At 44.8% G+C, this 23,959-nt stretch overlaps 1 protein-coding gene across 5 annotated transcripts in view; it reads right to left on the bottom strand.

The window, feature by feature from the left end:
* Positions 1-12,932: 12,932 nt before the first annotated feature.
* CTDSPL (CTD small phosphatase like) overlaps positions 12,933-23,959 on the bottom strand; it is an 80,964-nt gene continuing 69,937 nt past the window's right edge. For 4 of the 5 annotated variants that reach the window (XM_039726501.1, XM_039726499.1, XM_039726503.1 and 1 more), the window contains 3 exons: positions 21,455-21,547; positions 19,646-19,831; positions 12,933-17,391 (listed from right to left, as the gene is read on the bottom strand). In XM_039726501.1, coding sequence (XP_039582435.1) covers positions 17,266-17,391; positions 19,646-19,831; positions 21,455-21,547 — 405 coding nt within the window. In that variant the 3' untranslated portion in view covers positions 12,933-17,265. Of the gene's footprint in view, positions 17,392-19,645; positions 19,832-19,856; positions 21,318-21,454; positions 21,548-23,959 lie in introns of those variants that run through there. The other variant, XM_039726504.1, reaches the window with a different exon arrangement.

The following is a 23,959-nucleotide window of genomic DNA, read 5'->3' as shown; positions in this document are numbered from 1 at the left end:
AGCAAATGAGGTAAGAATTGTTTTCCTTTTCTCTGAGGCTCCTCAGCTTCCCAGGAGAAAAATCCTGGGTGAAGGGATTTTTTAGAGAATGTGAATGCCACAGCTGAGGACCAGACAAGAGTGGGACTCCACTCCTCTTTGCTCAAAGATTTCCTGGGGAGGACTTCTCCAGTCCACATTCCTTCTGCACAGAAATCCAGCTCCAGAAGAGCATTTTGGGAGAGGCCCCAAACGATGCCTCCAGGGCTGCATTCCTGTGCTGGTGGATGAATCATTCTCCAGTCCCACAAGGAAAGAGCCCAGCTGAAGGCCAGGAACCAGGGAGGAGGGGACTGGAACAGGCTGGACTGGTTTGCAAGCTTCAGGCAGCTGAGTGAAGGCAAGGAGAGCAGTGAGCACCCAGCTCTGAGTGTGTTTGCACATCTCTGCCTGCCCTGTCCTGGCAGCTGCAGCCTCTGCTCCCTCCCAGGAACTGCAGGGACACAGGGATTGGGGAACACAGGGATTGGGGAACAAAGAGAGAAAGGGATTGGGGAACTGCAGGAGACACAGGAATTAGGGAACAAAGGGATTGGGGAACTGCAGGAGACACGGGAATTGGGGAACACAGGGATTGGAGAACTGCAGGGGACACAGGGATTGGGGAACAAAGGGATTGGAGAACTGCAGGGGACACAGGGATTGGGGAATTTCAGGAAACTCAAGGATTAGGGAACTGCAGGGACACAGGGATTGGGGAACACTGGGATTGGGGAACTGCTGGGGACAAAGGGATTAGGGAACATGGGGATTGGTGAACTGCAGGGGACACAGTGATTGGGAACTGCAGGGACACAGGGATTAGGGAACAAAGGGATTGGGGAACAAAGGGAGAAAGGGACTGGGGAACTGCAGGGAACACAGGGATTGAGGAATTTCAGGAAACACAGGGATTGAGGAACTGCAGGGACACAGGGATTGCTGCTGCCCAGGGAGCAAAGGACCTGACGTTTCTAAAGGGCCACACTTTACACACAGGAAATGTGTGGTGTGAACAACTGAAGCACCAGAGGTTTCTCAGGAACATTTTTGCACTTTGCACAGAAAATGGCAATTATTCAATAAAAGCCCACGCCCCAGCTCTCAGCCATTTCAGCCAAAATCCAAACCGCTTCAAATCTCCAGTGACGCAGGCTTGAAGTTATTTCCTTCCATCCCCTTTCTTCTCTCCCAAATCAGCCTTCCCAGCTGGGTTACATTTCCCAAAGTCTCCAGCCCTCTTCACTGGGCTGCTTTGCACCTCACAGACCCTGGCAGCAGAGCAGCAGCAGGTAGCTCCTTCCTGGCTGCTGGCAGCTCCCACAACATTTGCTTTTAGAGATGAGTCCAGATGCATTTGTGCCAGAGAATTGCAGCTGCAGATGTTCTGGCACCCCAGGGATGCAGGGGTGGCCAGAAGCCTCAGCTGCAGCACGGTGACAGTGACAGGGTGTGCTGGTCCAGATCAGGGGTGTCCCCACTCAGACAAGGGAAATGGGAAATGAAGGAATCTGAAGAGGACACACAGCTCCTGCCCAGCCGTGTTTGGAGTCTGCAGAGCTGCGTGCTGCTGGAGCCCAGGGGCTGGGTTTGTTCAAGATCTTCACTAAAAGGAGCTCACAGGTGCTACAGGTACCTCACTTTGGCATTCATATTGGAGAGAGAAGTGAAAAGAGGTGGGGAGGAGCAGGAAGAGGAAGAGGAAGAGGAAGAGGAAGAGGAAGAGAAGAGAAGAGAAGAGAAGAGAAGAGAAGAGAAGAGAAGAGAAGAGAAGAGAAGAGAAGAGAAGAGGTTTTCAATTGGAAAAGATCTACAGGAATCATCCACTCCAAAAGCAGCACATGCCCTTGCAGGAAGGCTGTAACTGTATATCAAATCAGGGTGCCCCCAATGCAGGGAGTGATTGGCATCTGACTCTATGATTTAGAAGGTTGCACAATTGCTTTATTAAACAATATTATATTACACTATACTGTACTATATTAAAAATATACTGTACTATACTATACAAAAGATACTACTAAAGAAAAACCCATGAGTGTCTCCAGACAGCTGGGACATAGCTGTGACCTAATTGGCCAATTAATAAAAACAACTATTACTAGAATCTAATTACTTAATCTTTTCAGGTAAATAATTTTCTTAACACATTCCACATGTGCAAAAACAACAGGAGCAGCAAGTAGAGATAAGAATTGTTTTCTTTTCTCTCTGTGCTTCTGCAGGTAAAAGCCCTGAGAGAATTATCTCTCTCTGCTCAGAGAATGTGAATGCCACAGCTGTATGGTTGTCCTTGCACATTGCTGAAATCTCATTTTTGTGTTGAGAATTAATCCTCTTTTTGGATATGACACAAATCAGACATCCTGCTGAAAGCCAGGCATTTATCCTGGTAACAACTTCCTCCCTCTTCTAGAATCCTGGGGTGGTTTGGGTTGGAAGGGACCTTAAAGATTATTTAGTTCCTGCCCCTGCCATGGGCAGGGACACCAGAGGAAGGCAGAGCCTCTCTCTGTGATATTTTTCTCCCCCTGTGCTTTCCACACTCTGTTCTGTGGCACTCCTAGCCCACTTTATCTCTGATTTATCTGTTTATCTCCACTTTATCTCTGATTTCTGACCTAGGGCCCACTGGCACTGGCCACAGCTCTGTGGAAGCCTCTCTGGCATCCAGCAGAGCAGCAGCACTTATTTCCCAGTTTTTATATAACTCCCCTTTTGAAAACCCCTATTCCTCAGATGAGATGGGGATTTTTTTGGCAATGCTTTGTTGGTTTAAACTCATGTATTTTTTCCTTCTGAAGCACAGCACAGGTGATCCAGCCAGACCTTGGCATTCATTGCACAGGACCATTCAATCTCTACATTTGGAAAAGACCTTTGTGATCCATGAGTGCAATCTTTAACCCAGCACTGCCGAGCCCACCACTAAACCCTGTCCCCAAGTGCCACATCTACACATTTTTTGGACACTTCCAGGGATGGTGGCTCCACCACTGCCCTGGGCAGCCTGTTCCACCCTTGTGGTGAATAAATATTCCTAAAGATCCAAACTAAACCTTCCCTGGCACAACTTGGGGACATTTCCTCTTGTCCTGTGGGAGAAGAGACCAACTCCCACTTCATCACCTCCTGCTTTTATCACCCTGCTCTCTATTCCTGTGTTTGATCTGCTTGGATTTGTCACTCAGGGAGATCTCCCTGCTCACATCTCTGATTTCAGCCATTCCCAGGGCAAACTCTCTTCTGCTCCTCCTGGGTTTTCAACTGCAGATTGTTCCTCCCTGGCTTCAGAGACCCCTCCCTGCTCTGGCTGGGGGAGCATCAGTCAGGTGTGGCTGTACCCACAGATCCACTGACAGAGGAGGTGATTTTGCACGGAGCTTCCCTAAAATGGCAGCAGTGTCTAACACAGAGCCTTGCCTTCATCTCCCTGCAGCTCCACAGCTCAGCTCACACAAGGCAGTCACCAAATCCTCACGGGAAAGGGCTGTCCTTGGGGAAACTGCTGCAAGAAATTATGCTTGGAAAGCCCCTCCAAGCCCGCCCAGCTTAGGCAGCTGAGCTTGAGACGGGGGTTTAGCTCTTTTCAGGGGGCTTTTGGGCATGACTAAAGCAATTTTCCCCCTAGATTTTCTGTAAGCAGCACTTCTGCCCAGGCTGGGGGAGCTGAAGGATGAGCAAAGCTGTGTTAAAACCTCTTGTGGAGACAGACATCAGCTGGAGCAGGTGACAGCAAGGTGTCTTGGTTTGGAAAGACAGGCATCTGCTAAGGAAGGCAGGAGCCTCCCCTGAAATGGAAAATATAAACCCCTCCCTCTGAATTATTATAAATTTGAAATTAAGGGGCTCTCAAGGCAAAGATATGGGAGCAGGAATAACAGCTCTTTTATTAGGGAAGAAAACTAAAAAAATAAAATAAACAATGCAGTAAATCAAAACAACATTGACAGAGTCTGACACCCTCTGGGCTGGGGTGTTGGCAGCAGTCCAATGGGAATTGTGGCTCAGCCCTTCTGGAGTGTCAGGTGTGGTTCTGCTGGAGCAGGGATCCTGAAGAAGGGTGGTGTCTTCCACTGAAGCTCCAGTGGAAGAGGCAGCTGCTCCTCTGGGAATGCAGTGGGCAAAGGCTGCTGTGCTGTTCCAGGCTCAGATTGTATCCAGGTAGGAATGCTTGGCTCCTGCCCTGGGCGGAGCATCTCCCCATGGGATGCTGGAATTTGATCAGCCCTGCAGGGACACTCAGTGGCCATGGACAGCAGAGATCTCCTGGAGGGAGGATTGGCTGTGGGAGAGAGAAAGAAAACTGCCCCATGAACAGAGAGAACTGCCCCAGCTCTGACAGATGGCAATAGAATACACACATTGCCTCGCAATCTGGGACACAAGGGAAACACTGACCTCAGCCTGCCCAGTGGGAGGTGTCCCTGCCATGGGAGGGCCTTGGGACTGGATGAGCTTTAAGGTCCCTTCCAGCCCAAACCATTCCAGGATTCAGTGAATGACTTCTTGTCCAGTCCCACCTTGGGCTGACCTGAGATGAGAGAGGTTTTTCCCACCACTGTTTTTCCCAGGGAGGTCACTCTGCCCCTGTGCTCAGCGATGGTTTTGAAGGTCTTTTCCAGCCTGGTCATTCTGGGAATTCTGTGGAACAGGCACCTGATGTTATTTTCCCCACTCCTGCATGTTTTCCAGCTCAGGCGGCCGAGGTTTGTTGCAGTGCTTTGAAGCTGCTGCTGGAGATCTGAGGGCAGCTCCAGTCCCTGACAGATTGTGCTTCCCCTCCTCCCTCCTGCCTCAGCCTGACACAGTCATTCTCCCCTCCCACCTTGCACTGTGCAATTTTAAATTGAGCATCAGGATAAGCTCTGAACATTTAGGAAAACAGGCCTGTGCTTTCACACAATTTACAGAGCTGGACTGGGACCATTTAGAATTCAGCCTCTCTCTCCCCTTCCCTCCCTTGAATGGTGGTTTAGGCTACCTGCAAGCTAAAATTGAATGTTCAGAGGCCACATACAGCTCACTAGTACAGCAGCAGCCTTAGTTTTCCCATCTGTGTTTCTTTCATTACAGCAGTGCAGCTATTTTATATCAGCCTCAAGGCTGTTGGTTGATAAAAGCAGTAAAGCTGTAGTTGCTGCTCATTTAAAGAAAAAAAAAAAGGAAATAAAATAATAATCACAGAATTGTTATGAGCTTTGAAAATGCTGTTGAAAAAATGACTTTTTTTTTACATTGTTCCAGAGCTGCCTAAGAGTAGGAGAGGGGAGCAGAAAGTTTGTAGGAATCGACAATGCTGAGGTTTGTTTTGAAAAAATATTGGCATTTAAAAGGCAACTCAGAGCACTTTGACCCATCTCTAATTGCTGTCATTCTCAGCAGGGCCATGGCAGGTGGGATCTCTCAGAATCCCAGAATGGCTTGGGTTGGAAGGGACATTAAAACTCATCCAGTTCCACCTTCCACTGTCCCAGGTTGCTCCAAGCCCTGTCCAGCCTGGCCTTGGACACTTCCAGGGATCCAGGGGCAGCCACAGCTGCTCTGGGAACCTGTGCCAAGAATTTCTTCCTAATATCTAATCCAAATTTCTCTTTCAGTTTAAAGCCATCCCCCCATGCCCTGTCCTTCCATCCCTTGTCCCCAGTCCCTCTCCAGCTCTCCTGGAGCCCCTTTAGACCCTGCCAGGGGCTCTGAGCTCTCCCTGGAGCCTTCTCCTCTCCAGGTGAGCACTCCCAGCTCTCCCAGCCTGGCTCCATCCCTTGGAACATCTCCATGGCCTCCTCTGGGCCATGAAAGGAGGAATCACCTCCCTCCCCCTGCTGGTGCCAGTTCTGGTGATGCAGCCCAGGATGGGCTCCACGTGCTGCAGGATGAGCTGCTGTCTTTGTTTGCCCAGGTTCTTAATGATCCAATTTCTGCTTCACTGATAATCACACATCAGTTCTCAGGAGGTGCCTGCTCTAAAGCTCAAAACGATATCAGGGAAAAGAACCCACCATTATGACTAATTAGTGGCTCTGCTTCAGCATTTCTGACTGTCTCCAGGATGGAGCTGATACCTATTTTGGTAGTGAGATCCCTAAAAATGGGTGACAGCATACAAACCCAGTGCCTGTGTGATCCAGCCTGTCAGCAAGCACATCAAATTCATTATTTTAAAAAACATCACAACAAAGTGTCACAGCTGACAACCTGGTTATGAAAAAGTTAAAAGAAGAACTTGATTTTTCTGTAAAGTTGAAATTTAGAAAATCTGGCTCCCTTTGCTGCCTTGTAGCTGACTCATCGCAGGCAGATAAAAAACATTTATCCCCCAGCACCCAAAGACTTTCAGGAGAACAAGAGTGACATGGAATCAAATGAGATGAGGCCACAACCTTTACAGGATAGAAAAGAAAATATATTATTTTGGTTTTACCCCTTGGACAATGAGGTATAGATAATTTCCTTCCCTTTCATACAAGTGAAGGTGAGAAGTGCCTGTGCCCCAACAGCATCCAAGGAACTGAAAGGATTTGAGGAGAAACTGGATCTTGTAGGGACCCAGGTTTAACATCAAGTCATTAACTGGAGCCTGACCTTTTTCTGGCACGCTGCAAAGGTTAGGAAATGCCTGTCAAGGAATTTTTCTCCTTTTAATTTAAATTTTCCATATTGGCTGGGTTACATTCATCAAGTTACACCTTCATCCTGCACCCCATGGGGAACATGGATTTGCAGATAATCTGATTTCTGCAGCCAAGAATGTCTTTGTTTTGCTAGCAGAGATGCAGGAGTTCCCTGCAGCAGCTCCAGCAGCCCCAGAGCCCTGTGTGGCTGGAGCTGCCTGGGATGGGCAAAGCTGTGCCTGGAAAAGCCAGGAACTGGGCCCAGGCAGGGATCCCTGATGGGATTTAACTTTTAGGGCAGTCTTGACCTCATGAATTAAAGGAGAGGCAAAAGAGGAGAGGCCATCTATCGCTGGCCAGGGGCTGTGTACAAATCACAAACGGGATGGGACTGCTGGGAACGTGTCCTGAGCTGTTTTATTTTCCAGCATCAGCCTCATTCCATGGTCATGACAATGGGAAGATGCCAGCAGCTCACATCCCAGGCAGCACACCAAGAACTCAATGTTACAACTCGCTTTAAAAGTTTTTTGACCAATCACAGAAAGCAAAAGCAGATTGACAGTAGATTTATCCAACCACTATAAGCACACCTACCTTTGGTTAAACAATGCTTGCTTATTTCCAATATAATACCTGTTTGTGAACCTTAAAACACAATGCACAGATCTCCATTATTAAGCTTAGAACTTCCCAACATCTCACTTGATATACTTTTCTGCAGTTTAGGGAGTTATTCTAGACAAGCATTAATACACAAACCACTGTCCCATTTGTCCTTACTTTTCTACTATTTTTTTGCTGACTTATTTTATGGCTATTGCTTAGCTCCAATCACAGTTCTGCTGTCTCTGAGGCCTGCCTTTCACAGCTTTCCCAAAACCTTCTGATTTACCAGATTCCCACAGCCATCTAAGCCAGAAGGGAGTAGCCAAGGTTGGGTGGCTCCTCCTCAGCTGCTGGGGCTGCAGAGCAGCCCTGCTTTACCATGGGCTCCCCATTCCTGGGCACAGCCTCCAGGAGGGGGAGGGTGATAAATGGGAACCACAGAATCAAAGAACAGCCCCGACTGAAAGAGATCCTGATCTCCTGCCTCTCCAGGCTGCATTTCCAGCCTCTCATGGAAAGGGAGCCTAGGTGAGGCTTTCCATCATTGGTCAGTCCCACCTGGAAATCCTCCAGCCTTGGGGACTCCCCCACATCCCTGGGGAAGTTGTTTCCATGATTCACACTGTGAAGATTTCTTGTGGCAAGACAAAACCTTTCCTGGGCAACTTGTAGCCATTCCTTGTTGTCTTCTCCATGGCTCTGTGGGAAGAGAGAGGGGAGGAGAGAGCCTCCATCCTTTTTATGGCTCCTTCCAGCCCTGGGCTGCTGGGATGAGGGACCCCCTGAGCCTTCCCATCCCCAGGCAGCAGGGACCCAGCTCCTCCTGTCTTTCCTCACAGGGCAGCTGCTTCCAGGTGGGAAGGAGCCTTACCAGGAGAGCAGAAAGCCAAGGAGATGGGCTGAAAGGGGTGGCCAATGGCTTGGAAAACCCACCCTTCTCCAAAAAAAACCCCAAAAGCAGGTGCTGCAGTCACTAACAAAGATTCCATTTCCATTCCCTGGAAAGGTCCAACCCTTTTGGAATAGGCTGGCCCCTGTCCCCGTGCCCCTGGCTGCCCTGTCCCCTCGCCCCCACACGCTGGACACGGGCAGGGAGCGGAACTGGCACGGGGAATGTCCTTGTCACACACCTGCCAGCTTGGCACCACTTCTGTTTCTTCTTTTTTTTGACTCCCCCTCCTGTAGAGTCAACATTTGTCCACAGTTCTCCTTGTGTACTTCAGCCAAAACTCAAAATGATGTTGACTGTAAAAAAAAAAAGGTGAGCAGCAAAGCTTTTGGAGGAAAAATGGTTTAGCACACTAGGGGAGGTGTAAGGCCATAATTTAGAGCTCAACTATTTGAGAAACGCTGATTTGCCTCTTTTATTTTCTTGCACTGATCACATATTTCTGCATTTTCATGGAAGAAAAAATAATCCGTGACTAGAATGATCAGGAATACTTACCCTGTATTCAGGTGTGGAGCCACTGGTTCCTTTGCCAAAGGAACTCAGGAATGATTGGGCAATGAAGAAATTGTGAAGCACCAAAAGAGATTTTTTTACCTGAAGGAAGGCATTATCCATGGACCTGTGGAGCACAATCCTGGCAGGGCACTCAGACATCCAAAGCTGTGGTGATGCTCCATGAGATAAAAATGTCATTTAAATTTCCTCTAGGGCTCCTTTAAAGGGCAGCGCTGCACGGCTGCACCATCTCGTGGTGTGACCGAGCCCTGCACGGCCAGAGCCTTTCAAACCCTGCTTTTTTCCAAGACTTCCATCACTGACACATCAAAGCCAAACGCTGCCACTGCCAGACCTTGGAGCACCACAATCCCAAGCCACAAACCTTCCTCCCTCATGCTCCTCTTTGGGATGCAACAATCCGCTTGTTTTCCAAGCACCATCACCCCGAGCACTTGCCTGATCCCCCTGGCTGTTATTCCAAGCTCTATCCAGCAGGTCAGGGCTCAGACCAGTGGCTGGTTACTCATCTGAACCTGCTCAGGGTGACTAAGATCTGGTACACAGGATTCCAGTGAGGCCAAGGCTCCACTCACTACTGAGAGGAAAAACCAGAAGGAAAATGAAGAGTCACAGAGCTCCAGCCCTGTGATGCAGAGCCAAGGGCAGGACCTGTACGTGCTCAGCCCCAGCCCTACTCCTACACAGCACCTGGTTCCTCTCAGCTGTGAGTCTTTCCCAACCAAAATGATTCTGTAATTCTGTCATTAAATGGCTCTTGACAAAAATCTTCCCCACTTCTTCTAGTTGCATGTGCTTGTGAAGGAAAAAGATGCACTAAAATCCCCACAGATAAATTTTACACAGATCTCTGGTTCTCAGTCTCTGAAGGTACAGCAGGTATTAACCAGGAGAGACTAGAAAGAAACCTAACAGCATTTATAAAATAATCTTCCTATTTAAAACACACATGAAAATGCCAGACTTTCACCTTTCTGTGGGCTTGTCTTGCAGCAAATGCTTAACTTGCAACTCCTTCAGCCTGATCCTTCCATGCAGACCTAACTGGAGACCTGTGCCAGGTGAAACTGCTTCTGTGGGCACCTTGACCCCATCCAGCTCCAGCAGAAGCAGCTCCCCCAGCTTCCTTCCCTCAGGAATGAAGGTTTGCTGCAGGCTGGGTGACCCAAGACCTGTGCCAGGTCAGCTGCCCAACATCAGCACTCACAGCAGCCACTGAGAGGGGACACCACAGCCTGGGAGAAAGGCAATGATCCTGATCCACTCTCAGCCCCGTTTATCCCTAAAAACCCAGGACAGGCAGGTGAAAAACAAACTGCTTCAGGGATGCTGGGAATGTCATCATACAAGGGGTGCTGCATGCAGGGACTGGGAGGGGTTTGTACAGAAAACCAGCCACCATCAGGTCTCCTCCTGCCCCCTTACCCTCTCCCACAATCCAGGATCTTGCTCCCTTTCTCAGCTCCATCTTACAGGCTTCAGTGCTTTGGAAAGCAGCCAGGTGGATTTATCCAAACCTCAGCAGGTTAACCAAAAGGAACAGGAGCTGAACCTTTCTGCCAAATCTGCTGGCAGAGGAAGAAGGCCTTGGTGCTCAGCAGTCAAGGCTTTCATCTTTAGTAAAGCCCAGCAGCTCCCAGGAGTTGAGAAGAATGGAATAAGAACTTTCTGGCCTGATTCTCTGAAGTGTTTGCTTCCCCCTCCCAATGCTTTCCCCACAGAGAATGGCATGGGGACAGAGAAAGGGGGATTTCTGGGAACAGACCTAAACTATTTGCTTTATCAGACATGAAGAGAATGAAAAAAATAACAGTTTATTGTCAAACTGAATCAAAGCATGAAAAAAATTTACAAGGTTACACTGTAAAGAAATTTGGTTTTCAATAACACAGTTTATTCTCAAACTGAATCAAAGCATGAAAAAAAATTTACAAGGTTACACTGTAAAGAAATTTGGTTTTCATCACAAAAGCTCATTAAAATCAAAGACAACAACCCATTGTCAAGCCAGCAACTCCCCAACAACCCCCCCGAGCTTCTGAGTGCAACATTTATTGCAAGGCTGGGAATTCAGAGGCGGTGACATCACATTTGCAGGGACAAAAGGATCACCCCTCATTATCTGGAGGGACAGAGGTTCTCGAGGGGGTGACACGTGTCTGGCTGAGCGGTGACTCCTCTGTTCCCTCTGAGCAGCAGCAGCCTTGTCCTTGCTGGGTGCAGCCCGAGGTGAGGAGGCTGATGGGTGCCAGATGTTCCCGTGTCCAGCTTTTCCTGCCTCTGCACCCCCGCCAGCTGTGTCCATGTCATGAAATCAAAATATGGGTGCAAAACTGAGAGACGCTGGTTTGGGGAGAGCAGCGGGAGGCACCACGGGGGGACACAGCCACAGCCACCACCTCCAAAATCTCTGTGATCCCATTTTAGCCATGGCCAAACCTCACCTTTTGACACTGGGGTGCACTGCAGAGGGAACCCTGCCCTGTGGAGCCACTGATCCCCAAGTGTCCTGTGCCTCAGAAATGCCCTGAACACGGCTTCAACCACGGACACCCTGCTCCCAGCAGAGCTCCTTCCCAACACAACTCCTGCAGCTTCCCAAGGCTGCCAGCACAGCTCCTTCCCAACACTTCAGCTTTCCAACCTGTCCAAACCAGTGGGTTACCCACTGATCACTCCTTCTCCAGCAGAACCAGAGGAGCCCAGAACGTTCCTGGGCTCCTGCCAGCGTGGCTGGGCTGGTGGGAAGGCTGGATGGCAAATGTTGCTTGCCAGGAAAACTGCTGGAGGCTGCATCCCACCTGGAGCAGCCCTACCCCATCCTGCAGGGAATTGCAGAGCAGTTGGCTTTCCTTCTGAGTCAAGAGAACAAAAAGGGGGAAAAAACCCATTGGAAAGCCTATAGGTGTACAGACTATTGTGTATTCAGTTCTGAAGACACTTGGTTTCTGTCAGCACAGAACAACCCCAAGGCTCCCAGCACAGCTCCTTCCCAATAAAACTGCAGCTCTCCCAGGCTCCCAGCACAGCTCCTTCCCAACACTTCAACTTTCCAACCTGTCCAAACCAGTGGGTTACCCACTGATCACTCCTTCTCCAGCAGAACCAGAGGAGCCCAGAACGTTCCTGGGCTCCTGCCAGCGTGGCTGGGCTGGTGGGAAGGCTGGATGGCAAATGTTGCTTGCCAGGAAAACTGCTGGAGGCTGCATCCCACCTGGAGCAGCCCTACCCCATCCTGCAGGGAATTGCAGAGCAGTTGGCTTTCCTTCTGAGTCAAGAGAACAAAAAGGGGGAAAAAACCCATTGGAAAGCCTATAGGTGTACAGACTATTGTGTATTCAGTTCTGCAGACACTTGGCTTCTGTCAGCACAGAACAACAGGATCTTTCTCACCACTATAAATGAGCTGTTTTATGAATTTTGAAACACTTGTTTTACCAAGTGAAAAAAAAAAAAAGAGAGAGAAAGGCATCTTTATCCTAAGTAGCAGCTAAAGAGATTGGTAAAATCAAAAACAAAACCAAACCAAACCAAACCTAAAAAATCAAAAACCTGACCAACCAGTACAAAGTAAAGGCAGGCCAGGTAATTCCAACCCATTATAGGACTAATTAAGAAATATTTTTAATTGCAACTAATGTGCTATCTTGACCCAGCTGCTAATTCCAACAGGCCTGAGGTTTTCTGCTCATAAAGCATCAATAATATGTGCCTTTTCCTAGAAAGGAAGGCTCTGCCTAAGTCTTACTGTGTCAGATAAAAAGCCCCAAAATAGATTTTCCCGACAAAATAAAGTGTTTTATTCAGATATTCATGTGGATATGGCAGTGATGTTAAGAACAGCTATTCAAGTAGCTGAAGTAAGCCCTTCAAAAGAAGTCACACAGCTTTGAGACTTGAACAAATTATTGTATGATCTCATCCAAGAGATCTAAATAGCTGGAACATCTGCAAGAGTCGCCACCAATTTATTTAGCAGAGTTCATCAGTAGTTCATCAGCTCTGTTTGCACAAGCAGGTGCCAGGGCAGCCACTGAGGAGTCCTGCACGTGACTGAGAGGAGAGGGGGAGGAGGGTGGGACAGGGATGGGTGATTTTACCCTCTGACATGGATGTGCATTAGCAGCAGTGAAGTCCCTGCTGAATCAGTGCCTGTTACTGAAAGAGAAGTGCAGAAATGCTTTTTTTTTTTTCCCAGAGAAGTATTACATGCACAAGTAACTATATTGTTAAAATTTTTTTATTTGTGACAGTAAAGAAACCATTCAATACCTGATTGACAACACTTCTCTCTCCTGCAAACACTCATATGGTATCTGTAGTGTTTCTCAAGTATTGCTGGATTGTTCATTGCATCAAAGTGTAAACAGCTCCATCATAAGGAAAAAAAAAAGGAAAAAAAGAAAGAAAGAAAGAAAGAAACATTTCCATTGCTTACTCCTCTGTTGAGGAGCTCCCAATAGATCTTTAACAAGAAATAAGAGAGAGTCAGCTGGGATTTTACAACATCACGTGAAACAGAAAACTGACAGCTGGTTTTGCATAGTTAGCCCAGAGATTTTGAAGCAATTGCCCCACGCCAGTCTCACCTGCCCCTCCTCGCCCCACAAAGGCAAAAAACATCACAGCACCTTGGAATCAGAGGCACAAACTTGTTTTTGTTTTACAAATAGGGCTGTGCGGAACTGTGGTTTATTAGGTTAAAAACAATCTGTCCAACAGAGGGTTACGCCTTCGGAAGTCACAGAGCTACAGATTCTTTTTCTTGGTTTTTTTTTCTTTTTTTTTTAACATTGAAATTTCAAAAGCTGCAACATCAGCACACACCAGTGTCATTTAGATACTTTATTGTCCCCAACCAGTCTAATCAAAATCATGCTGTAAGAAAAGTGATTGCGTACACTGACAACCAAAAACGTCTCCAGGTGTTGAGTTTCTTCCACGTATAACTCTTGCTGTTTTAATAAAGATCAAAAGGGCGAAACAAAGAGACAAATTATTCTTCCAAAGCTACCTAAAATGAACAGAGCAATATTGTACATTTGCCACCACCTCCCCATGCCCAGCCTGCCACGCCTCGTGGTGTGAGCACGGATTCTGCGCACAGCCCTAAGGTTACAAATGGCAATTTCTTTGTTAATACTTCCATTGGGTTTCAAGGGTCTAAGGCATTCTGCCTTACAGCTTAATTTAAAAATACCCATACAGGCAAAAAACCGTTTTTTTAACCCAACATAAAAAGGACAACAGAACTTCAGGCCAGGCAGCATGTCTTTAGAATGACCAACTGGGAAAGACCTTTTAAAGTTTCTATAATATCCAGAAATAGAACTGAAACCCAGGGTTTAGAACAGCCCTGGTAACCTGCATGCAGTAACTGAACTTCAAAATATGCAAGAGATTTAGGAAACAAGGTTTGTTTTTTTTTTCCTATTTGAATTTTTTTTAAAATCTTGTATTGAAAATACAATCAAATACCCGTATTGCAAATTTTACAAACATTCCACTCGTTCTCTGACTTTATGGACAGAACTCTATTGCTTTTGTAGAATCTAGAAACTCTAAATATATAGCGTATGTATATCCACGCAAACTCAACACTTGAAATTTCAAGTATGATGACAGTGTCAAAATAAACAACTGTGACAGTTGTTGGCCAAATCTGAATACTCAGGGGAGTCCAAACCTGATTGCAGAGCACTCTGAGTTTTATTCCCATATGAGTTGGGTGGGTTAAAAAAAATAGAACTGATCAGAACTTATAGAAAATACTCTTAATATACTAACAGAGATCAAAGCTGTGCTACGTTTTTTGTCTTTGTATTGTCACCAAGTGTCATTTTAATGCTGTACTAAGTTACAGTAAGTTGGGTTTTTCAAAATTTGGGGGGGTTTTAAGAGCCAAAATTCTACAGTACAAGTATGGTTGTACAGAACATCATCAGAACCGTTCCTCCAGAGGCTGGTGCAGAAGTTCAGTTGCCCATTCTATGTGGATTTGAAAACAATACAAGACACTTTAATAATATAATCAACATTCATTCACAGACTTAAGGCAACTGGTTCATGAAATCACTGTTTCCAGAGATGCAAACGGGTGACATGGTTTGTCTCACGTCCAACAGGTCACAACTGTCACACGGCCCTGTCTCGTGGGCTGCTTACTCATTGTCTGATTGTTTGGTCTAATGCTAACGAGAAAAAGTCTTTGAATTTCTTCAGCCATTCCTCTCATACCTGCACGACTAACTACAACCTGAATACTTCCCTGCAAACTGCACTGGGGCCCAGGAGCCACAGGCACAGTTGAAAATACTGCTCAGAGAACAACTTTTTTTTTTTGGCAGCTTACAGTTTCATTACTCTGGAGTCAAATACAAAATTAAACCATCTTAAACTGAAAATAAACGTTAATGGACTAACCAGAATCCATACGTCCTTCTTGTTTTTTTGTTGTTGTTATGTTTTAAACAAAGTAGGCTTTTTTTTAAATATTTTTCATTTTTAAGCTCGACACTTTGTCTTTTTGTTGTGGCACAGATTTATACAGTACTAAGGTGATGCCAGCTGGTTAAGAAAGAAAAGGGTGATGCCCTGCAGACTCACGGGTGTGATGGGACTGTCTCAGCACCCCTGGGCCCAGCCACAGCTGGAGCACAGCTGGAGCACAGCTGCACTGCAAGGGGGGCTCAGTGTGACACTGCACCCACCAGCACCCACTCGCTGCCTGTGCAGACTGGCCTGCCCCTCTCAGGTGGATTTGTTAAGCTGCTTCACCAATGTTTTTGAGACAAGGATCACAAGTCCCAGGTCCATTGCAAAGGAATTTGTTTTTTTCCCAAGCCATCGGGACTTTTTGAGGAAAAGAGAAAAGGCAAAGGGGGTCTACAATTCAGAATTTAGCACGAGGCTAATTAGAAGCACCAAATAATCCATTTAGTCTTCTCTGATGACAGCCAAAGGCAGCTGCACTTTTTATGTTTGCAGATTTCTGCTGTGGACAATAACTGCAAGGTGACACTGGAAAGGGGGAGGGGAAAAAATGGTGTGCCTTGTTCTTCAAAGGCATAAAATATTTAAAAATCATTCACTGAAATACCTATGGCACTGCAGAAGATGTTAAGCAGGCTCTCAGATTCAGAGATGAGTGTAACCCAACTCCAAAGCCAGAGGACCAATTTTAGTCTAGGCTAGTAACTTCTGCCCTTCCAGCAAGACTTGATACAGCTCATAATCTGCACCTTACACCTTGGGGAAAAAGAAATACAAATCAAAGGTGTGGGCAGCAAACTTCCTGCATTTTCATGTATCAAAGAAAGGAGAGGGCTTCATCTTAATTGAAAAAAAATATCCTTTACAGGTCACCTTTAACTGGTATATGAGATACCAATGGATTAATCCATGGGGGTGGGTTATGAAGCCTGCATTTTATTTATTGCCCAAGTTTGCAGCTTACAGAAAATGTCTCATAGCACAGGCACAGTGGCAAAAACAGTATAACAGCCGATGGTCAACTCCATTTGGTGAGTATACAGTAGCAGCAATGAAAAGAAAAAAGTACTCCAAACAGCTCAATGTAGATCCAGCTTCCCCAGATGGGTTGTTTTGAGAAAAGAATCTTAAGCTAATAAATAGATCTCCTTGCTGTTCTCCCAGGAGAATGGTTTTCCAAAAAAGAGGAGGCATGGCAGTTGTGCGTAAGCAGAGACAGCAGAACTTCATCTGTCTGGAATTAAAGGTGCTTTAGGTCTATCAGCCACCTCGTTTCCTCAACTCCATCACTCCCTAAATACTCAAACAACTGCAGATATGTTTTAAAACTGTGCCCAAAACCCTCATCAGTGAAACAACCATGCTAATGACCCCAGTTCACCCCTCCCACGACCGCCTGAACCTTCTGAGCATGACAAAGTGTAACACAACTCAGTGTCATCGTGGAGACAGGAACCCAGCATCTTGGTTTCAACTTTTTCCTTTGTTATATATTACAGTGCTCTATAAATTTTTTTTTTCCTTTTTCCTTTTAAAGCATTTAGACAATACAAGACTAAAAGATGTCTGGAAATACGTCTTATACAAAAATGAATTTTTATCTTAAAATAACATTCAAAAAGGCACTTCATTCTGTAAGAAAAAATTCAGAGTCAGGTCAACTGCTCTAAGCAGGGGGGTAAAATTGTCTGCATAGTGGGAGGGGAAGAAAGGGAGAGAAATTCAACTGCTGAAATACAAGCTTCTTTTTTTTTGGCATGTTTTAAGAAAAGCTGATCCAGTAAAAGATGTCCATTTATGAAATTAATTAAAAGAGTCCCATTCAAAATAGCTTTTTTTTTTTTTCCTTTAAAAAAGTAGTCTGAACACATGACCTTAGGAGTCAGGCTTCTGAAGGCTTAATAGCATCACTCATGATTGTCCTTCGTGTCCAATGTAACAGGAAGATCAAGAGTAGCACTTCTGACTGGGGTGACCTCCCCAAGCTTACATTTGAAAGAGCTGAAAGAGATGGAGACAGCCTCTAGCAACTGCAATCTAGGAGCAGGAGTCAGCCAGAGTTAAGGGCTACCTGTTGCAGAGTTTATGAAGCATACTGTAAACTTCTTCCTCTTTGCTTAGTCCTTCAAAGAAAGGAATAAGATCTAGCAGCTCTGTGTCTGTCATGTCATCAAACCAGGACTGCACAGGCACCTGAAACAAAGCAACCAACAAACACTGAGAGGGTTTCATGATGTAAAAGACACGTGAGTTTTGTCTGTGTAGGTGTTCTGTAACCATCATCATCATGCTAGAGTAATCATGGCAATTAGCTACTCATTACCATGCAGGTGGAGCAGCAGGGTCAACCCCAAGCCCAGCCAGGACAGCTGAGCTTCACCTGCACGTCCAGGTGACCCACGTGAGCCCACACTGGGCAGCTCTCCTTGCTCTGCCTCCTTGGTATCCAGAACAGACTGGAAGGTTTTGAAGCTGCACTGACACTTTATTTACAGGATTTTTTTTTTTTCCCTCTAAGAATGATGAGAGTGAGTCACCAGGCACAGGCAGGCAGCAACATCCCCTTCCAGCATGGGGTTTGGAGGAAATGTTTAACTGCAAGGGCAGAACATTGTTCAGTAAAAATGTTACATCTAGTGAGTGGGTTTAGAGAACAACACAGATAATAAACCTTCTTAAATATGCAGGCTGGATTTGGGGAAGGTGTTCTGTGTACCTGCAGCACACTGAGGTCTTTCCAAGACTATCTTGGATCTTATTACAAGCTCTGGTTTCTGCAGAGACTCCAGTATTAGCCAGCAGCACTTTTCTACCCATGATTAAACCACTCTGACAAGGCCCTTAATTTCACCTCCCAAATTTCTACAGCTCATTATTTCCTTGGCACTGATTTCCGAGATACCAAATGATGATCTTGGATCAGGTTTTTAATTTTAACCATGAACATAAATTAAAGCTACAGGTCCTGGTTATTATAAATGGCAGCTTTAAACCATGTGTGGCACCAACCAGGAAAATGTTTTCACCCCATCACTTAGGGCATCACAATATTAGGATCTGAACTTGAAAGCTGACTGCTGGAAGATAAATAGCTCATGTTACTAAAAGAAAGAAAGAAAAAAAAAAACCTATTCTGGAGAGACAGGACTGTGCAAAGCTGTGTTCTTAATAAAAGCTTTCCTACACTGATTTTGAACAGTTCACAAAGAAAGCAGCCTAAAAACATCAAAGCAAACAGTGCACAGCCTGGTTGTCTAAAAGTCAGCAGATCTAAGAGTTCCAGCTTCTCCCCTGGCAGCCAAAGCAGATGTGAGCAGCTGTGCTGGCTGCAGCCATGGATGGAGCACCCCAGACCTCTCCATCAGAGCTCCTGGAGCCAGCACAAAGACACAGAAAATGCACACTGCTCCTCATTGTTCTGCCCTACAGAACTGCTGCCTGCCCTTCATCCTTATTCCTAAACCTTGATTAACTTGTTGACTAACAGTTCTAATTATGGAGGTATGACAAAAATAATTGAAGAGGAGCATAACAACACAACAGGATCTTGTTTTTTTTCTTTTCTTTCCCTTACCCACAAATGCAGAGCTCAGTAGCAACCAGTAAATCATTAATTACCTTGCCTAATAAAATATTATTCACACAATGAAAAACGATGAGAGTCCCTAAAAAGAAGTTCAAGCATGTGGCATTCACATTTTCTGAAAAAATCCCTTTGCCCAGGATTCTTCTCCTGGGAAGCTGAGGAGCCTCAGAGAAAAAGGAAAACAATTCTTATCTAATTTGCTTCTCCTGTGTTTTGCTCATGTGGAATGTGTTTGGAGATTGTTTACCCACAGGTGATTGTTTCATTGGATTCTGGTGTGAGTTGTTTTCACTCTTTGGTCAATCAGGGCCAAGATGTGTGAAGACTCTGGAGAGAGTCACGAGTTTTCATTATTATCTTTTTAGCATTCTGTAAATATCCTTTCTGTATTCTTCAGTATATATAGTATAGTATTCTTTAATATGATACAGTATTATAAAGTAATAAATTAGCCTTCTGAGAACATGGAGTCAGATTCATCATTCCTGCCTTCATCAGGGATGCCTGAAAATACAATACAGCAAACCATTCTTTCTGCAGTCACTGCTCCAAAGAACGAAATCTGTGCTGCAGGCAGCTTTGTTTCTTAGAGCTAGGTTGGCTTTTCAGGTTCTGAGAACTGCTGGACCTCAAGCCAGCAGCCAAAGCTCAGAGCACACGAGCACTCATGGCTGTGACACTCTGTCAAGATCACTTTGCCCACGTCCTTCAGCACTTGGCAGTGAACCCCAGAACCCATTGCAGCCTAAGAAAACACAGAATCTGACACAAGCCAGTGCTCTGAAAAGTCTATTTTCTGAATCACAAAACCTGAGCAAGGACAGAGAGATGAAGTTAGGCTCGAGTACTCTGAATACTTACTGCATTTTCAGGATGGAAGATGTAAGATGCAGGAGAATTATCTACTATAATAACTTTACTCAGCTCACGGCCCAGTCGACTCAGGTCCTTCACATAATTCCCTCGGTGGAAAACACAGGATTCTCTAAAGAGCCTTGCCCTGAACACACCCCAGCGATCCAGTAAGTCAGCTACTGGGTCTGCATACTTAAAAATACAAGTCAGAAACATCAAGTTAGCAACAAGCACATAAGGCTGATTCACAGAGCCAGACAAAGAAAGGACACGAAATAATTTGAGATAAAATGCCCTTTTTCTCCATTTTCTTCCCTGCTCCTTGTTAATTAACTCAATTGCCTGCAAACCTGAAGTGATTAATAAAGAGATAAAGCAAAAGTAGGACAATTATCTTTCTAGAGAACACTAACTTGCACTCTAAATGTTTTCTGTGATTTATTAATTAGGTTTTATTCTCAGGGCCAACTTAGAGTTAACCTGAGAGTTTTCTAGAGGTTGATGGATCCAGAGATCTCACCTACCATCACCATAAAACCAGCCAATGCTACTAGAAAATCAATAGGAAGCTTTTCCCCAGCTGATTTGTTTCCATGTGCCTCTGAAGATAAACTGCAGGGAACAAATCTGAGCCTGATGTGGCTCTGCCAAATGATGCCCTTGGCGCAACGGGGTCAGCAAGACTCTTAAGATTACCAAATTGCATAATTAGGCCAAAAAAGATCAGCCAAAGATGTTATTAATACAAATACTCATGTACAATACCAGGGAAATTCTCATTTTATACATAAGATGGTATTTTAAGTGAGGCACAGCTTAGAATCCAACCATTTATATAAACTAAGAAGAAGTAGCCAAATAAACTTGAACATGAATAATCACATAGTTGAAAATGATAGTTACATCTTATTATTGCACAACAGGAGTTACCACTTTCCTGCCTTTTAAACCAAGAAAAAATCCTGATGTTGAAATCAATCATCTTTTGATTATGAAATAAGGCACATAATTTCAGTATGAAATTGGGGCAGTATTTAGGATTTTTTCAACATGACTGAACAGTATGTGTTAAAGAGAATGCAGGGAAAAAGGCTTTATAGAAGATCAGGGTCCTGTCCCCTGCCACCATCTCTGCACTAGGCTGGAGCAAAAGCTTGCCATGCTAGAGCACTATTTAGAAAAAAACAGCATCATTTTACAAACAAGACACCACAAATACAGTACACTGAAGGAAGTGAAGAATTCCAGATCACTCTACTACTGTAACATCTACCACAAAAACTACCTACGAGCCACTACTGCTACTGCAGAACCAGAGGGCACAAAATATTCCTGGGGACGTTTCAAGCTTTGCAAAAAGGCCTCATTTTCTAACTCCAGGTTGAAATTGCACCTCAAGAGAGCAAGAAGCTTGGTTTTCCAATTTCCAGTGAGTTTCTGAGTCACTGGCTGATGGTGCAGACAGGATTTAATTCGGTGTTTTATTTCATGCCCAGCTTTCATGTGCTGCTTCACTGGCACGCTATTTGTTCTAATTTCTCACTATAACCATGGTAACTTGTGAGCCTTTCATATTGGCATCATGAGCAATGCATGGAGGCTACATTATGAGACAAGCCCATATGTGATGGTGTTACCATGGAAACACTTACCCACACACTAGCAGACAAAGTACACACTGTCAGACAAAGAAGCAGAAAAGAAGGGGAAAAATTAAGATAGTACCAACTGTGGAAATAATTATCCATAGAAAACCCAACCAAAAGTCCACTGACCAGCACCACAAGGGTTAAAGAGATGAAAGGAGGAACAAACCTTGGCTAGACTGGCTGTGAAGAGTACACATTCAAAGAGCTCTCCCATCCTCTGAAGAAACTCATCCACATGTGGTCGTTTCAATACATAAACCTGGAATGATAACAGCATTTAGGTCAGATGGTGCTCAAGGAAAGGAAAAAAAAAAAACAACCAAAAAACAAAACCACTCCTGCAATGCCAGCACTTGAAACAAAAGTTAACAGGGAAGCAGTTCAAATGAAATGCTGGGGAAAAAGGAAAGTATGCAAGATAAAAGTAGAGATCCAATAATGAGAGATTGGCACACACGGGCTGCCAAGCCCCTGCTGGTTATGGAACTGCAAACACTGAGCATCACCAGGAGTGTGCTCCTCAAAAAATCTCATTAAAGGCAAAGGGAGACAGGAGGGCTCCTCAGGAAGTGAGGATTCAGATCTCTCCACCAAACCCACTCTGGTGCTGGGAAGCTGAGGAGCCCCACAGAAGGAATAAATCTGATGAAGCCTCTCTGACAGCAGGCATTGCTCAATAGGGACCTGCTTTCCTTCTGTGGCTGATTGTCTCATTTCTGAAATTCCAGGTGCTAAGTACCACAGCTCACTATGGAGAGTGATCAAGCCCTCCAGCTCTACAGGGAACTTTTTTCACCAAAAATCATCACAGAGAACATCTAAAAATGCTGGGTTTGAAATCTGACAGAGTCTACAGCATCTTCTAAAGATGCCAAAAGATGGCAAATTCCCAGGATTTCTCTCCTCTTCAGCATCCTGCCTTCAGCAGTGCTCTGCTGCCTTTTAGCACTGCCTTGGCTGCCTGCTGTCAACAACCTGATTAGCAGATTATTAAAACCTCCCTGCTTCTCCTTGCAGAGCACACAAGATGATTTTGTGCTCACAGAAAATACCAAAACAAGGGAAGTGCTGCTCAGAAAGCTTGGAAACGGCTCACAATATACTGGGAAGCTGAAGAGGGGAGTCTGCTTGAAAAATATTTATCTGTCTTGTTTGCAGTTAGATTAAAAGTTTGAGAGAAAATATTGGCTGCATTTTATCTTCTTTTGTTTGGCAAATAATCCCTAATACTGGAAATTTCAAGTGGAGAAGTCTGGCATAGAGCTGAGTTCAGGAAGAATTGCAAGACTGATGCTATTTCAGGAATTTCATTCTTTGATATGTAAAAGTAGATTAATTGAATGTATTTTACTAGATTCCTATTAATAAGAGGTAAAAAAAAAAAAAATCAAGGTACTCAGAGAAAAAGCCTGAAGGAGAAAAATATGGAAACAGCAGCTTGAACTCAAGTGTAACAATTAAAGCCTTCAGCAAAAGAAGAAAAAAAAGAAACTGTGTAATTGAAATTGAAGACCTAAATTTGAAAGTAAAGCTTTTTTAAAAACACATTTGTTGGAGCTGTACCTTAATGACTAAAGCAGAAATGTTAATTTTCCCTTTTATGCAGCATACGGATCATACCATGAAGTCTTTATCTCTTTTAAGTTATTTCTATGAAATTTATCTAAACTATTTCTGACCCCATAAACATTACATTCAAACTTTGATACAGACAACAATTTATAACCCAGATTTTCTTTTAAACAACCACAGCAGCACCTAACACATCAAATAATGGTGACATTTTATGGATTAAAGACAGCTAACAGATGTACTTCACCACCACTCTCTTCCCAGATAATTACAGCAATGTTTCCTGTATTTCACCAGGCATAAACCAAGTAATTTCCTCTCCTATAACAACACAATTAATTTTTCATTTAATTCTTTCTACACAAAGTAGTGCTGTAGTATTTCCTCTCCAGATTCTACCTTTTAATTTTTTTAAAAGACAGAAAGACAGCTGCAGTCCCTCTGAGAGTTTCCTGAGAGCTTCCAACTTCCCAGATGTGAGAGGAAAGACATCAGGATCCAAGTTAATTATTCAGTTCTTGATTCTTTAGCCTTAATTTTATTCCTACATTTATTTCTGAGGGCACAAAAGGGGCACCCCAGAGTCTTAACATCATTCTTGGAGAGTTAGTGCTGGAATTTAATATTAATTTCCCTTTTAAAGCCCAGTGCTTCCAGCCTCAGCAGAAGAAGTCTCCTCTTTGCTCTTCATCCCTGTCTCTGCCCCTGTCAGTGAAGTATTTCCACTTGGAATGTAATTACAAACTCCCTGCCAAGGATCTGAACTTTGCTGCTTGCAACACAAGCCACCTCCTCCATCAGGAGCACTCAGTAAATCAAGCCCTGAGCCACAGCCTGGGCTGCACTGGCCAGCCTTGGCAGTAAACACTCCTCTGGCTGTTTTCAGAGCTCCTAATTCTGCCCCTAATTCAGGATTAGCTGTGAATACACAGCAATTTTAGCTGGATGGTCTCCCTTCTGCAGTTCAGGGCTCCTGATCCACCACACAGCACTCACAGCCTCCTCTACTTGAGTTTCTCCTGCTGCTTTGCCTTAAATCTTTCCCTGCTGGGATCTGGCCAACAGATTTGCTTCTCATGTTAAATGGCTAATTAATAAT

The sequence above is a fragment of the Passer montanus genome, unplaced genomic scaffold (genome assembly GCF_014805655.1).
Source record: "Passer montanus isolate IOZ18808 unplaced genomic scaffold, ASM1480565v1 scaffold59, whole genome shotgun sequence".
NCBI lineage: Eukaryota > Metazoa > Chordata > Aves > Passeriformes > Passeridae > Passer > Passer montanus.
Note: the sequence above shows the minus strand (reverse complement) of the source record. Positions and strands in the feature narration are given on the sequence as shown.